This window comes from Engystomops pustulosus, chromosome 1 (genome assembly GCF_040894005.1).
Source record: "Engystomops pustulosus chromosome 1, aEngPut4.maternal, whole genome shotgun sequence".
In the NCBI taxonomy this organism is placed as follows: Eukaryota; Metazoa; Chordata; class Amphibia; order Anura; family Leptodactylidae; genus Engystomops; species Engystomops pustulosus.
In genome coordinates, this window is record NC_092411.1 from 58,333,611 (window position 1) to 58,346,688 (window position 13,078).

General features: G+C 40.0%; 1 protein-coding gene across 1 annotated transcript in view; it reads left to right on the forward strand.

Annotated features, from left to right (window-relative positions):
• The window catches only part of SRFBP1 (serum response factor binding protein 1), a 61,942-nt gene extending 50,373 nt beyond the window's left edge, over positions 1-11,569 (forward strand). The window contains exons 5-9 of the mRNA XM_072141186.1: positions 2,614-2,695; positions 7,640-7,744; positions 8,037-9,126; positions 10,306-10,355; positions 10,705-11,569. Coding sequence (XP_071997287.1) covers positions 2,614-2,695; positions 7,640-7,744; positions 8,037-9,126; positions 10,306-10,355; positions 10,705-10,973 — 1,596 coding nt within the window. The 3' untranslated portion in view covers positions 10,974-11,569. The remainder of the gene's footprint in view (positions 1-2,613; positions 2,696-7,639; positions 7,745-8,036; positions 9,127-10,305; positions 10,356-10,704) is intronic.
• Positions 11,570-13,078: the final 1,509 nt, after the last annotated feature.

Genomic DNA, 13,078 nt, shown 5'->3' on the forward strand with positions numbered 1-13,078 from the left:
CAAAGTAATATAAGAACTGAAATGTGCAAAAAAAAAAACAAAAAACCCCTGAATAAACCAGATAATGTCACAGACGTTCCTAAAGGATGATGCCTATACCCAAGTAAGGGTAGATGGTACCCAGCTTTATGTTTGACTTGTCCATCACAACACCAGCGGGATAGTAGATTCCTAGCAATTGCCATTCTGCTTATACAGAGGCTTTTTACTGGATTTGGCTATGGAAATAGAATTGTGGCATATCTGATCGTAAGTACATGCGCAGAAATGACTCCAATAAATATAGCTGTGTAATGTACACACAGCTGACGATTTGACATCCTGTGTATCTTTTTAAGTCTTAGTAAAGTCTTAAAATCCTTACACCACAGTTAGACTATATTCATATCACATGTTTGCCCCACTATTATTGGCTGCTGCTGATGTTCACCCCTCCTGCCATTTTCATGGGAAGGAGTGGAACGGAAGAACATAACCTGCAAGAGCATACGATATGTCCTACCCCTCCTTTGTAAGCATAAGTTAGGAATCCTCCAAAAAAAATTCCATGAGGAATCTACCATCAGAAGTAGATCTGATGGTGGATTCCTTCTGCCTGCTTCTGCCCTAATCTGTAATTTATTAATCCTGAAACATACATTTTTTTTGTTAAATACTTTGATAATATATAAATTAAGTGCAGAGGCTACTGGGGTGTGGAGTAGACTTAGCTCCCAGTGCCTGGCCCGGTTAGCCCCAGTAGCCTCTGAAAGGAATTTACATACTACTTATTAAAGCTTTTTACAAGTTAGGTTAGGTTCTAGGAGTATTAAAGAGAACCCGTCATGCAAAATAACCCCCCTAAACTAAATAGATTTTCATAAACTGCCATTAGAAGGCATTGCCTCTATCCCTTCATTGTCCCTCTACATGCCTGTAAACCTAAGCAATGAGGTCCTAAAGCTGTATGCAAATGACCTATGAAATGTCCAATGAAGCATTAGCATATTCAAGCTGTCCACTCTATTCATGAGTGGGAGGCACAGCCACTCCCCCAGTGCTTGACTGACAGCCTGTATAATGATGTGAGGCTGTATAATGATGTGCTTCCTGGTGCTGGTGGCCACGCCCCCTGCAGCCTGTGTGTGTGTGTATAGGAGAGATACAACAGCTCCAGGCAGCCATGTTACAGCAGAACATGTCAGATTCATGTGTAGCTGATGTCTCTCACCTGTATATTAGGAGGATGCAGCATGTCAGCAGATGCAGCACACACACTAGCAATGCTTTACTATACATTACACACAGACATGAGCAGGGGGAGGAGAGGGGAGGGGTAACAGGGGTGACATCACTGCCTCTGACCATGCGACCAGCCTCATTTACATGATAAAGAAAGGATGATTTTACAATGAATAATGTATGAAATGACTAGATAAAGGCTGCGATGGGATCCTTGTGAGCCGCTCCAACAGGTAGTAGGGACAGGACAAGTGACACAGACCTGATGACAGGTGTCCTTTAAATTAGAGATTAGGGAAGAGGCAGCAGTAGGAATCTGCTTCTGCTCGTAGATTTCTCATAGTAGGTTTCCTTTAACTAAGTCTTTTCCTCACGATTGTTACTGATATGCATCCATGATAAGAATCACCTGCACAATTTTTAATGAATTTTTTGCAGATTACATATGCAGGAAAACAATGGCTGGTGTATGATGACTTGGACAGATTTATCATTCAATTTCAGGCTCTTTGATAACTATGGTGCAGGCTGAGAACCTCTATTGTGGTGTTTTGATATTCTTCAAAATCCATGTTGGTTCAACATTAGTGTGTACTAGTAACCACCACAGTCTGAAGGTCCATAGAACTCACAAACTCTTTCATACTGCTGCAGAGTCCATGTCCATATTGACACCTTGAATTATTATATGCCTTGTATTCGTTTTTATCAGATAGGTTTGAATCATTCCAGTCTTCCTAAAAGAAACCTACCATTTTGATGCATTGTGAAGCAAACATACCCTGAGAATGCTGTAGCTACACTGATCCAGGATCATATCTTGGTTAATCCCTGAGTTGAGTGGTTTTGCTGAAAAAACAATTATAATGTTCAGGAGTTTGGGAATGCTGGATTGCATGATTACACAAGTTACATGGAGCTTGTATTACAGCTTGTATTACACACAGGGTTTAGTCCAGACAGGACTAATTAACCTGACCTAGGGGACGGTGCAGTAATTGATTATTATGCCTTAAGGCACAACTCAGGGTTCACATCATTTTGTGAAGCAGTGCATAACTAATGTGCTAAGAAGCCCTGAGCCCAGCCACAGAAGTGACAGCTTCATTATCATAATTTTAATCAGCAAAACCATTCAGCACAGGGATTAAACAATATAGGATCCTGCATCAGTGCAGCTACAGCATTCTCAAGGTATGTTTGCTTCATAATGCATCAAATCAAATGGTAGGTTTCCATTAAATGGTCCCCCATTATTGCTGATTTTGGCCTAGTAGTAATGTTTCTTAGAAAATATGTACTTTAGATTACACTATATTTGTATATCCTAGTTTTGTGTATTTTTCTGTTGTATACACTTTGTTAATAGAGTCCAAATTTTTTTGTTAACAGCCAAGTAGCTCTGTGGAAATTCGAGCAGTCACCAGATTAGCCACACAACCCTTAATCAAAGAAAAGATAGCATCAATTAAAGGTAAGCTGGGAATCTGGGAGGATTAAAGGGGGTTTCCGACTCAACCACAATCTCTGTCAGCTACGTCAACTCAATAGCAATCTCTGTTGTGGGAAAACGCCTTAAAACAACATTTTATTTAAACCTTTATAATGTGTTGAACTATGGAAAGACAAAAAAATGGTTCCTTGTCTTTAAAGGAAATCATCCATTAAAACAAAAAAAGTTACAAATACTCACCTTTGCTCCTCTTCACCTTGATCCCGGTGCTGTCCATCGCTAATCGTGACACGTCTGCATCACCTAGAAAACAAACGTTATAATAAGAGCACAGAGCGTGGAGATGACTACCTCTCCCAGAATGGATTCCTGTCTCTCGCGTGAGGTCACCTCACTCTCCCATGCTCCCAGTATGGGAGAGGGAGTTGGTCAGGGCGTGCATAATAAGCAGCCCGGAGTGACGGACATCTTGTCCCCACCCTCTGTGCAGCTAATTATAAGTTTGTTTTCTAGGTGATACCAGCACATCAAGATTAGCAAATACAAGTGCCTGGATAAACATGAAGAGTAGCGAAGCTGAGTATTCATTGCCTTTTTTTGTTTTTTAGTTGTTGATTTCCTATAAGGTAAAAATTTCTTAGTGGCTCCAAACACAAGACTCTTATTAAAACACAAATCAACAACCCATCCCGCCGATCTAGTAACCATAACTTGTAATATTGTTATACATATGGTAACATTTTTTACAGTAAAACCTTCTTCTGCAATACACAGTATCCATGTGTAAACAATGATCTGTTCAGTGGTAGACTTATGTTCTTGGCTTTTACATCTAAACCCAGTTTTACCCGGTTATTTCCTATTTAGTATGTGATTGTGAAATCATTTTTTTAACAATTGTGTGATCCTTATACCGTATTTTCCGGACTATAAGGCGCACATAAAAGCCTTGGATTTCCTTAGAAATCCAAAGTGCGCCTTATAGTCCGGTGCGCCCTATGTATGGCGCAGGGCAGCGGACCCTACTTACATAGGTCCCCGCTACCGGAGACAGCAGATCTCCAGCGGGAACTGCAGACCACGCGGCACGAACAACTTCTGCCGCGTCGGTCTGCAGTTCCCGCTGGAGTTCTGCTGTCTCCGGTAGCGGGGACCTATGTAAGTAGGGTCCGCTGCCATCCTCCACCTTCCCCGCTCACTTTCCCCGCGTTCCGCGTCGCATCTCGTCGCGTCGGGTCTCCGCTCCACCCCCGGACCCCGCGCCTTATAGTCCGATGCGCCTTATATATGGAATTATTACATATATAAGGCGCATCGGACTAATGCGCCTTATATTCCGGTGCACCTAATGGCCCGGAAAATACGGTATGCGTCTCCACCCTATCCACATCCATTTGTGAAGATAAATGAGAGGGTTAAGGTAAAAACACAGGTTGGTAAGTGCGTGAACTTACCAACCTGTCTCTTTACCTTATCCCTCTCATCTATCTTCATATTGCACCGCAGGTTACACTGTGCGTCACTGGGTACACCGCAGCCCTTTCAAGACTTTCATCAAACTTATTCATTCTTATCACGGACCCTCCCAATGGCACAACCACCATCACTCTCGTCCTAAGGCGCCAAGTGACCCTCCTTTTAATAATACTATTAATAATTTGTATCAGTATACGGTCATCTGCGGTGTTAGTACTTTAATTAATTTAGGATTCACTGCAAAAGAAAATTATAAAAGACTGTCCAATCCCTCCAAATGGCTTCATTCACACGACTGTAATTATTTTTCGGTCAAGTTTTTACGACCCCAAAAACCGATGTATATGTCTCCCATATATTACCCATTTGCCTCCGTAATCGCTGGTCCGGAAGCAGGAAGAAGCATGACAAACATGAAACAAACGCCCTAGCACAATGGTTCACACACTCCAAATAGAAAGCTTGCGTGGTAAAGATAAAACGTTACATTTAAATGGTATGCATTAAAATCAGATGTGATGACAAAAAAAGCCTGCCTTTCTTTGTGGTTTTTGTTTTCATTTTTGTGATCACATCTGATTTTAATACATACCATAAAAATGTAACATTTTATCTTTACCACACAAGCTTTCTATTTGTAGTGCATGAACCATTGTGCTATGGCGATTGTTTGGCGATATTTCTCATACTTATTTTGCACTTGGACTCGGCAACAAGTCTCCCTCTATATGTAACAGAGGGTCCAATCAGTGGACATATTTCCTGTTTGTTTGACCAATACCAATTGTCTATCATTATTATTATTCTCATTATCTGTATTTTAACCTTTTTTATGTACAAAGGAGAAGGGGCAGCGCTTTTGCAACGCTCACCTGAAGCAACAGATTTGCTAGGTGCATCCCTGACTGAACATACTGTTTATTTAGTGAATAACTGTATGTTAAACATCTTCTCCAACACAGACCTGACCCTAACCTGACAGATCAATGTTTGTTAGTTACACATACTCACATTCATACTAACATGTATTAGTTACAGTTATCTATACATACAGATTATTACTCACTCATATACACCTTGTGCACACTCACTCATATACAGCTGTACACTTTAACACAGAAAAAGATTGTAAACACATACAGAAATAGCTACTGTGAATGCTACCTGCTATGATAGATATGACAGCCAGGCTGTTCAGCAGATGCCATCATTCGTCCTCCTCCCCAGGACAATGGAGAAGGGAGCAGTATAGAAAATAAGAAAGCAGCTGCAGACAACCAGGAGGAGGAGGGAGACACAGTACAAAAATAAATAGTTTTCATCCTACATAACAGATTGCTGTGCTGACCCTGTTGATTAGCAGGGTATACTCTGTGCATGATTCTCTGTTCTAGATAATTTTTTTTAAATGAAGCAGCTGCATAGGGAGGAGGTAAAATATGTGTGGGAAATGAGACATACTGTAGATTGGAGAGAGCTAACATGCACCTCCGCTCCTGCCAGTTGCTTCCTGTTACTACACGACAGAGGTGAGCAGCCCTGTCCCTTCACCAACTGCTGTGCCGGAAATGTCCTGATGTTTCTTCTTACAGGCTACAAATTCATCTTGGGAGAATGGAAAAGGGATATGGCAGGCAGAAAGGAGAACACTATTAGGCAAACTGCTGCAAGTAAAAGAAAATATATTGAAAAAGTGTTTTTACAGTTACACTTTAAGGACTAGAATATAATGCCGTACTAAATACATTAACATTGGGCAAGGATTAACTATATTTTAGTAAGTGGCTTACATGGCTTCCTCCAGTACATTCAAGAAAGTAATGATGATGCCAATGACCCCTTCAACCAGAGACCCTGTAATTTTCTGTACAATCACCTAAGCAGTTAACTTTAGTTCCTGGAGTTGCTGTTTATGGGGGTTTTCTTACAAACTTTCTTGCGGCTGATCTAGTGGAGATATGACCGTACATGTGCAGCCACCCGCTACTCTGTTTTGCGGGAGAGCTGAAAACAAAAGAAAACCCACATCTATCGGGTATTTGACATGTGGAAATGTTATAAATACAGTTTGTGGAAAATCCCTTTTAATCCCTAAAATCCCTTCAGCAAAGTAACTTCAGACTGGAATTACAATGAGGTTATGAAATAATACATAGTTTATAGATTGTATTTATGTTCCAATAAATGGGGGGAAATGTGCTCTTGTGTATTAAAACACACATGAGTCCACCTCCTCCACATGTGTGCAGGAACCTGCCAGAGCACAACTGTGGTTTTATGCATTTGTTAAACAAATAATCATGAATGTCTTCTCCTGGCACATCTACGGCCTCCTTCCCCTCTTCTACCTCCCTTCGTATCATCTTCATATTTTTCTTTCCATTTAATGTTTTGTTTTCTATTAGTCCCTGTCGGTCATAACCTCTGCACAGTTTTCCAGTCACGTACTGCTCGCTCCAATTCAGAATTTTTATTTTTTTGTTTAGAAAGTGCAGGCTCGTTCATAGTCCATGTGTAATTCTTTTTCCAATCTACTTAAGTGTATACAGTACTTTTCTGTTGATGTTATCTCCCAGTGACCTATGTATGAATACTGCCTCTTAAAAGAGATATTTTACTGTTAAAGACCCCTCTTTATTCTGTGGAACTTAATGGAAAGATTATGAATAGAATTACAGGTTACTTATGCAAGTTGCCTCCTCTCCAATAGTCCCATAAAAGAAATAGGTGGAGTACCTTATTAAAACACCATAATAAATAGTCTCAGAGGTGTACCAAGATGGAGGCGCCCTGTCGTCGCAGGCGTCGATGTGCTGTTGCGGCGACATGACATCATGCTGCGCATCTAGTGACTTGGTGCCGCCATCTTTGTATAGTATGCCTCCAATCGTCTATGGCAGAGCAGGGAAAGTCGGGGATACGGCCTGGGGAGCCTGGACCCAAAAACAAAGTGGGCGGTCGTGCGACCACCCGACTTGCCCGCGTTTAATCCGGCCCTGCTCATCTTTGTTAAGCAGTCGGCTGGGGATGGGAGTGGGTAGATATGATACCACGCCGTAAGCACACATAATTAGGAATAGAAAGTGTGCTGTGCCACCTGTGTGATGTCCACAGAAGTGCAAGGCTCTAATTCATAATGGAAGTTTGAGAACCTGTCATGTCGACATTGGACTTGCCATTGAATATGGCAGCGCCTGCACCTCCTCTCATGTTGCAGAAAGTAATGCTGGGTAATAACTGTGGCATTGTACTACACTAGCTTCACTTGCCGGGAGGTCTGAGGTGAGGTGACTATGAGTTTTCGTTGTTTCATTTTTTTTTTTTTTTTCCCCATCGCCCAAACTCATAAGGTAGATAAGGACTTGTGGATGGTTCAGCATCTACTTAGCGTAACGTTTATTAAATTTTGTAGTAGCAATAGCATTACATTTATTGTGGAAGATTATAAACTACTTATTGTAACCTTCATTCCTTAAAATGTCTCTACAGAGGCTGTCAAAGCTTTTAAAAAGGCGAGGAGGAACCAAGCAGAACCTGGCGTCAAACCACAACAGCCTTCTTTACCCTCCAAACCTGAAAAAAAAGAGAAAAGAGGTGTGTATGTTTTTATTTTTTTTTATTTTTATTTTTTTATTTTAATGCACCCAAGCGCTCCAAACTCGTACATGCTAATTTGGGACACTAAACCACCATATCCTTAATGATCTGTAGGTGGATTAGTGTCCCAAAATGCCCTGACTGTTTCCCTTTAAAGACTGATAACTTTTAAAGTAGAACTTGTGGGAGGTTTCCTCTACTGTGTCACCATATTTAAATTAGCATTACATTTATATCGGAAACTATAAACTATTTGTCATAACCTTCATTCCTTATAATGTCCTTACAGAGGCTATCAAGGCATTCAAAAAGGCCATGAAGAACCGAGCAAAATCTGGGGTCAAATCAAAAAAGTCTTCTTTACCCTCCAAACCTGTAAAAAGCGTGGCTGAGAACCAGTCTAATCCTGGGAAGGCAAAACAGAAAAGGAAAAAGGAAGAATCCGAACTGGAGAATAATAAGATGGACAGATCTGCGGAGGAAATAGAAGATAATGCATCCAATGTTAAAGGTAGTGACTCCTGCGATGCGGAGAGGGATTCTGTAACCACACCTCAAGCACAGGCGCCACATTCTGGGAAGGCAAAACAAATGAGGAAAAAGGAAGAATCTGAACTGGAGAATAATAATAGTATGGACAGATCTTCGGAGGAAATGGAAGATAATGAATCCGATGGTAGTGACTCCTGTGACGTGGAGAGTGATCATGTAACCACACCACAAGTACAGGCTTCACAAGCTGTTCTACAAGCTGCAAGTAGTTCTGAAAAAGATATAGTGCCGAGTATATCCAAAAGGCAAATTAAACAAAGCATCCCTGACAAAGTTGCAATGCAAAATAGGTTGAAGAAGAAAAATGAACATCACATTCCTGACAAAAATGAAGTGCAAAGTAAAATTGAGAAGAGAACAACAGACAAAGACTTGATGGAAAATAAATCCAAGAAGAAAGAGCAAAGTAAACCTGCACAGGAAACCAAACCAAGTGTCCCAAGCAAGAATACTGGGAATAAGACACAAAAAGTGCCAGACCAGAAAGTTCTACCTGATAGCGAATCAGATTCTAGTGATCTCGAAGACTCCGATGCTGAACCTAAGGAATATTTTGATGACAGTACAGAAGAAAGGTTTTTAAAGCAGACACCTGGGTGTGGGGACAGCAACAGTGACAGCGAAGATAACTTTTTTATTGGGAAAGTAAAACGAATGAAGAAAAAATCCAGTAAAAGTGATGGCCAAGAAAAGAAGGACAAAGCCGAATCCACTGTCAGTGGCCCAGGAGAGAACAGGGGATACAGCGGCCCCAAGAAACCAAGAATGGAATCTGTCTTTTTCACATCATTAGGTGAAACTAAACCCAAGTTTTCATATAACAAAAGGTAAGAACAAAACGTAAAGCAAAAATTGGAACATTTATATGGAACGGAATAGCCACTCCTTGGCCACCCATGCAACACCTTACCTCACCAGATGTAGAAGCGCCACCCTTACACATGTCCCTGTACAAACCCAATGGTATATATCATTATTATTCTTTTAGATTTTGCGTTTGCTTTTTGCTATCTTGTGATCACTTTAATCAATCTGTTTTTCTAGTGGCAGATTCTTGTAGAATCTTTGTGCTAAAAGATCTGTAAAGGCTTTTACAATCCTTTGGATTATAAAGTGATTGCCTCAACCTCAAAGCTTTTTACCACATTTGATTGGTCACAAATAGCCATTTGTTCTAAAAGCATTGCACTATTATATTATTCTTTTTAAAAAAATATTCATCCCGTTAATCAGATTTTCCAAAAATGTGATGTCAGAAGGTACGTATATATATTTTTTTAAGTAAATCTACCATCAATGTCAGACATGATTTACTAGGAGCATTTACTACTCCTAGATGCAGACACGGTGACTGTGGTAATCTTAAATTTGTTATACGTGGCCTACTTCTGTTTAAAATCAACTTTTACAATTATGTGAATAAGCCAGAAGGTTTCTGGGGGTGTTACACAGTGCTAAGGGCGACAGGAGACAGTTGCAGCTCATTAGCATAATTTTAAAAATTGGTTTTAGATGGAAGGAGGCCAAGGTTAACAAATATAAGAAGATTACCACAGTCTTGGCGCCTGGAGCTATGAGTAAGTGTCCCTGGTATATAATTATAATAAATAATAATTCATTTATTTATATAAGCACACAGATGATTACGCAGCGCTACACAGAGTTTGCCAAATTTGTCCCTGTCCCCAATGGGGCTCCCAATCTTACAACCTACCAGTATGTTTTGGAGTGTGGGAGGGAACTCGCACAAAGACGGAGAGAACATACAAATTTCTTGCAGTTGTTGAACTTGAACCCAGGTCCCCAGCGCTGTAAGACTGTAATGCTAACCACTAAGCCACCGTTCTGCCCTATATATCCTGAAGGATTTTAATGGTAGATTTCCATTAAGTCTGTGTCTCTATCTTATGTCTGTCTGTCAGTCTGCAGGTTTCCATATCATGGTAGGCCATTTCAGCTATTCATGAACTACTACTTGACAATTAACATTTACTTTTGTTTTTCAGAGAATCTAAATTTCCACCTGTCAGAAATAACAGAGCAGGTAACAAACCAGGTATGTAAATTATATGAATTACATCTAATAATATTCATTTTCTGCATTTTCAGTATAAGATGTAGGCATAGTATGGCCCATGTCTACGTGAATCTTAGTCCTTCTGTTGACCAGATTTAGCTACTACTGTATCGCGGTTTAAACACTTTTTAATGTTTATATCTGAAGCGCCTTCGTGCAACCGTGCGTGCGTGACGTCACCGGCACTTCCTATGTAGGCACGCGTCGGTCCGTCTGCAACTGGTCGTCTGTGGGACCACTAGTTTAACCTTTTACAGGCATCTTAGTTTAAAACCAGCAGAGAATGAAAACTTCACAGCCTGCATTATGTTTTCTATCTCCTTTTTAGCTTTCTCTCAGGGAAACACTTCGTCATGGAAACCGCAGCCTGTCAAAACTTCGTCATGGAAACCGCAGCCTGTCAAAACTTCGTCATGGAAACCGCAGCCTGTCAAAACTTCGTCATGGAAACCGCAGCCTGTCAAAGCTTCCGCTGTACCACAAAAGAGCAAAGTACAAGAGCAGACTCTACACCCGTCATGGGAAGCCAGCAAAAAACGCAAAGAGCAGTCCCAGCTCGCAGTATTCCAAGGAAAAAAGATAGTTTTTGACGATTAGGTTTTATTTTAAATTTATTTCTTTTATACACAAAGAATCGTTGTTTTGTTTTTTTGTTTTTTTTGAACATAATAAAATATTTGTGCATATTTATGTTTCATTATGACATGATGATTGGGATGTCTTCTACGTGATCATGCTAGCTGAGCCTATGCACAGGGATGTATAGGAGCACACAATGTCCTAGTGAAGCATCACATACCTTGTTATGTGCTTGGTACACTAGATGTAATGCATCCGTGTGGGTTAAAGTGGAAATGTGTGGACTTAAAGGAAATGTGACGTCAATTTTAGTTTGGACTCATTAAAACCAGAAAATAGATAGTATCACATTTTTCTAATCTGTTTTATGATTGTAGATTTTGACTGCGCTGTTGACAACATTTAGTGATATTCTTCATATATCGTCCCATATTGTCAGTAGTGATGTAAAGATTGTATTATCTGCTATTGTAATACATCTGTGATGTAACCCTGGCAGCTGGCAACCCCCATACAAAGCAAGTTCCTAGTGACCAAGGTAAAAATTACAAGGTGGTAATACTTTTTATGAAATATGTTTTAAAATAAAAATAAAACTGGTTAAAAATTGGTACCTTTCTTACTTGAAAATATTCTGCCTTGTGCCTGTCATTAAAAGGGATCTGCCACTTCCCGAATAACCCCATCAATAAAACCTGTATTGTTTAAAGGAAATCTACCATTTGATTTCATGCATGTTTCAAGCAAACATACCTTGAGAATGCTGTAGCTACACTGATGCAGGAATATATCTTGGTTATGTTGAAAAAACAATTATAACATTCAGGATCTTAGGGAAGCTAGGTTAGACTGGCTGCCTACATAAACATATTACACACGAGCTTGTATTACACATGGGGGGGCATGTATCATTATTTCTGCTAGGCAAATTGTCTAATTTTTTTCATGGAACCTTTTTAACATGTGAATTGCATTATTTCACATGCTTTAAATGTTTAACATTTTGCACAGTAACCGTTTTTTTTTTTTTTAAATTCTGAAATTTTTGCATTCACATTTTTTTAAATGTATTGGTTACTTCTGAGGGTCAGTCACACGTTGCGTTTAACACATTTAAAAATGCATTGCAACAGCTAAGATTTGCCTAATTAAACAGCTGTTAACATATTAACAAACACATGTCAACACAATGTTAACACGTGTTCACATTGCGTGTTAAATGCAAATATTAACAGTAATGTAATTAGGCAAATCACCTCTCCCTTACGTGTTGTAATGGGTTTCAAAATGCAATCAAAACGCAACATGTGACTGCACACTTAACACCACATGTGACCGCAGCCTCATATGTCGTCATCTCCCTGGGGTGTGATTAGAGGGCTTAAAAATGCAGGACAGAGCCTCAAATCCAAAATTCACAGAAGTGTCCACTCCTGTATAGACCCCCTCACGGGGCTTGTTTCCTTGTGGATTTGAGACATTTGCAACATAAAGTCTCAAAAAGAAGCCAAAATTTGCGCCAGGATAGGAAAAACTGAACATGTATTACAGGTAAAAAGACGTGATCATACATAAGGCGCAAAAAAGAGCTTCCAAATGTCTCAAAAATTCACCACAGAAAGACAAAACTATGATACATGTCCCCCATGGAGTTTAGTCAAGACATAACTAATCAAGCTGGATTGTATGACTCATACTGGGAGATGGTGCAGCAATTGATTATTCTGCCTTCAGGCACAACCCAGGGATTACATAATCCTGCGAAGCAGTGAATAACTAATGTGCTAGGAGAATCCCTGAACCAGCCATAGAAGTGACATTATTATCATGTTATATGATATCAACATGTTTTTTCAGCAAAACCAAGATATGATCCTGCCTCAGTGCAGCTACAGCATTCTCAAGGTATGTTTGTTTGCTTCATAATGCATCAAATCAAATGGTAGGTTTCCTTCAAAGGGAATCCTACAAAGCTGCAGACAATGTTGGATAACAGCCCTGGAGATCTGTGTAACCATAACTGCTTGTATGTTAGTAGCGGCAGGACTGGAAAAAAATGTATGTGTATTCTGTATTGTAGCTGGACTTGGAGCAGTGGTGTGTGAGATCTCTTCAATTTACAA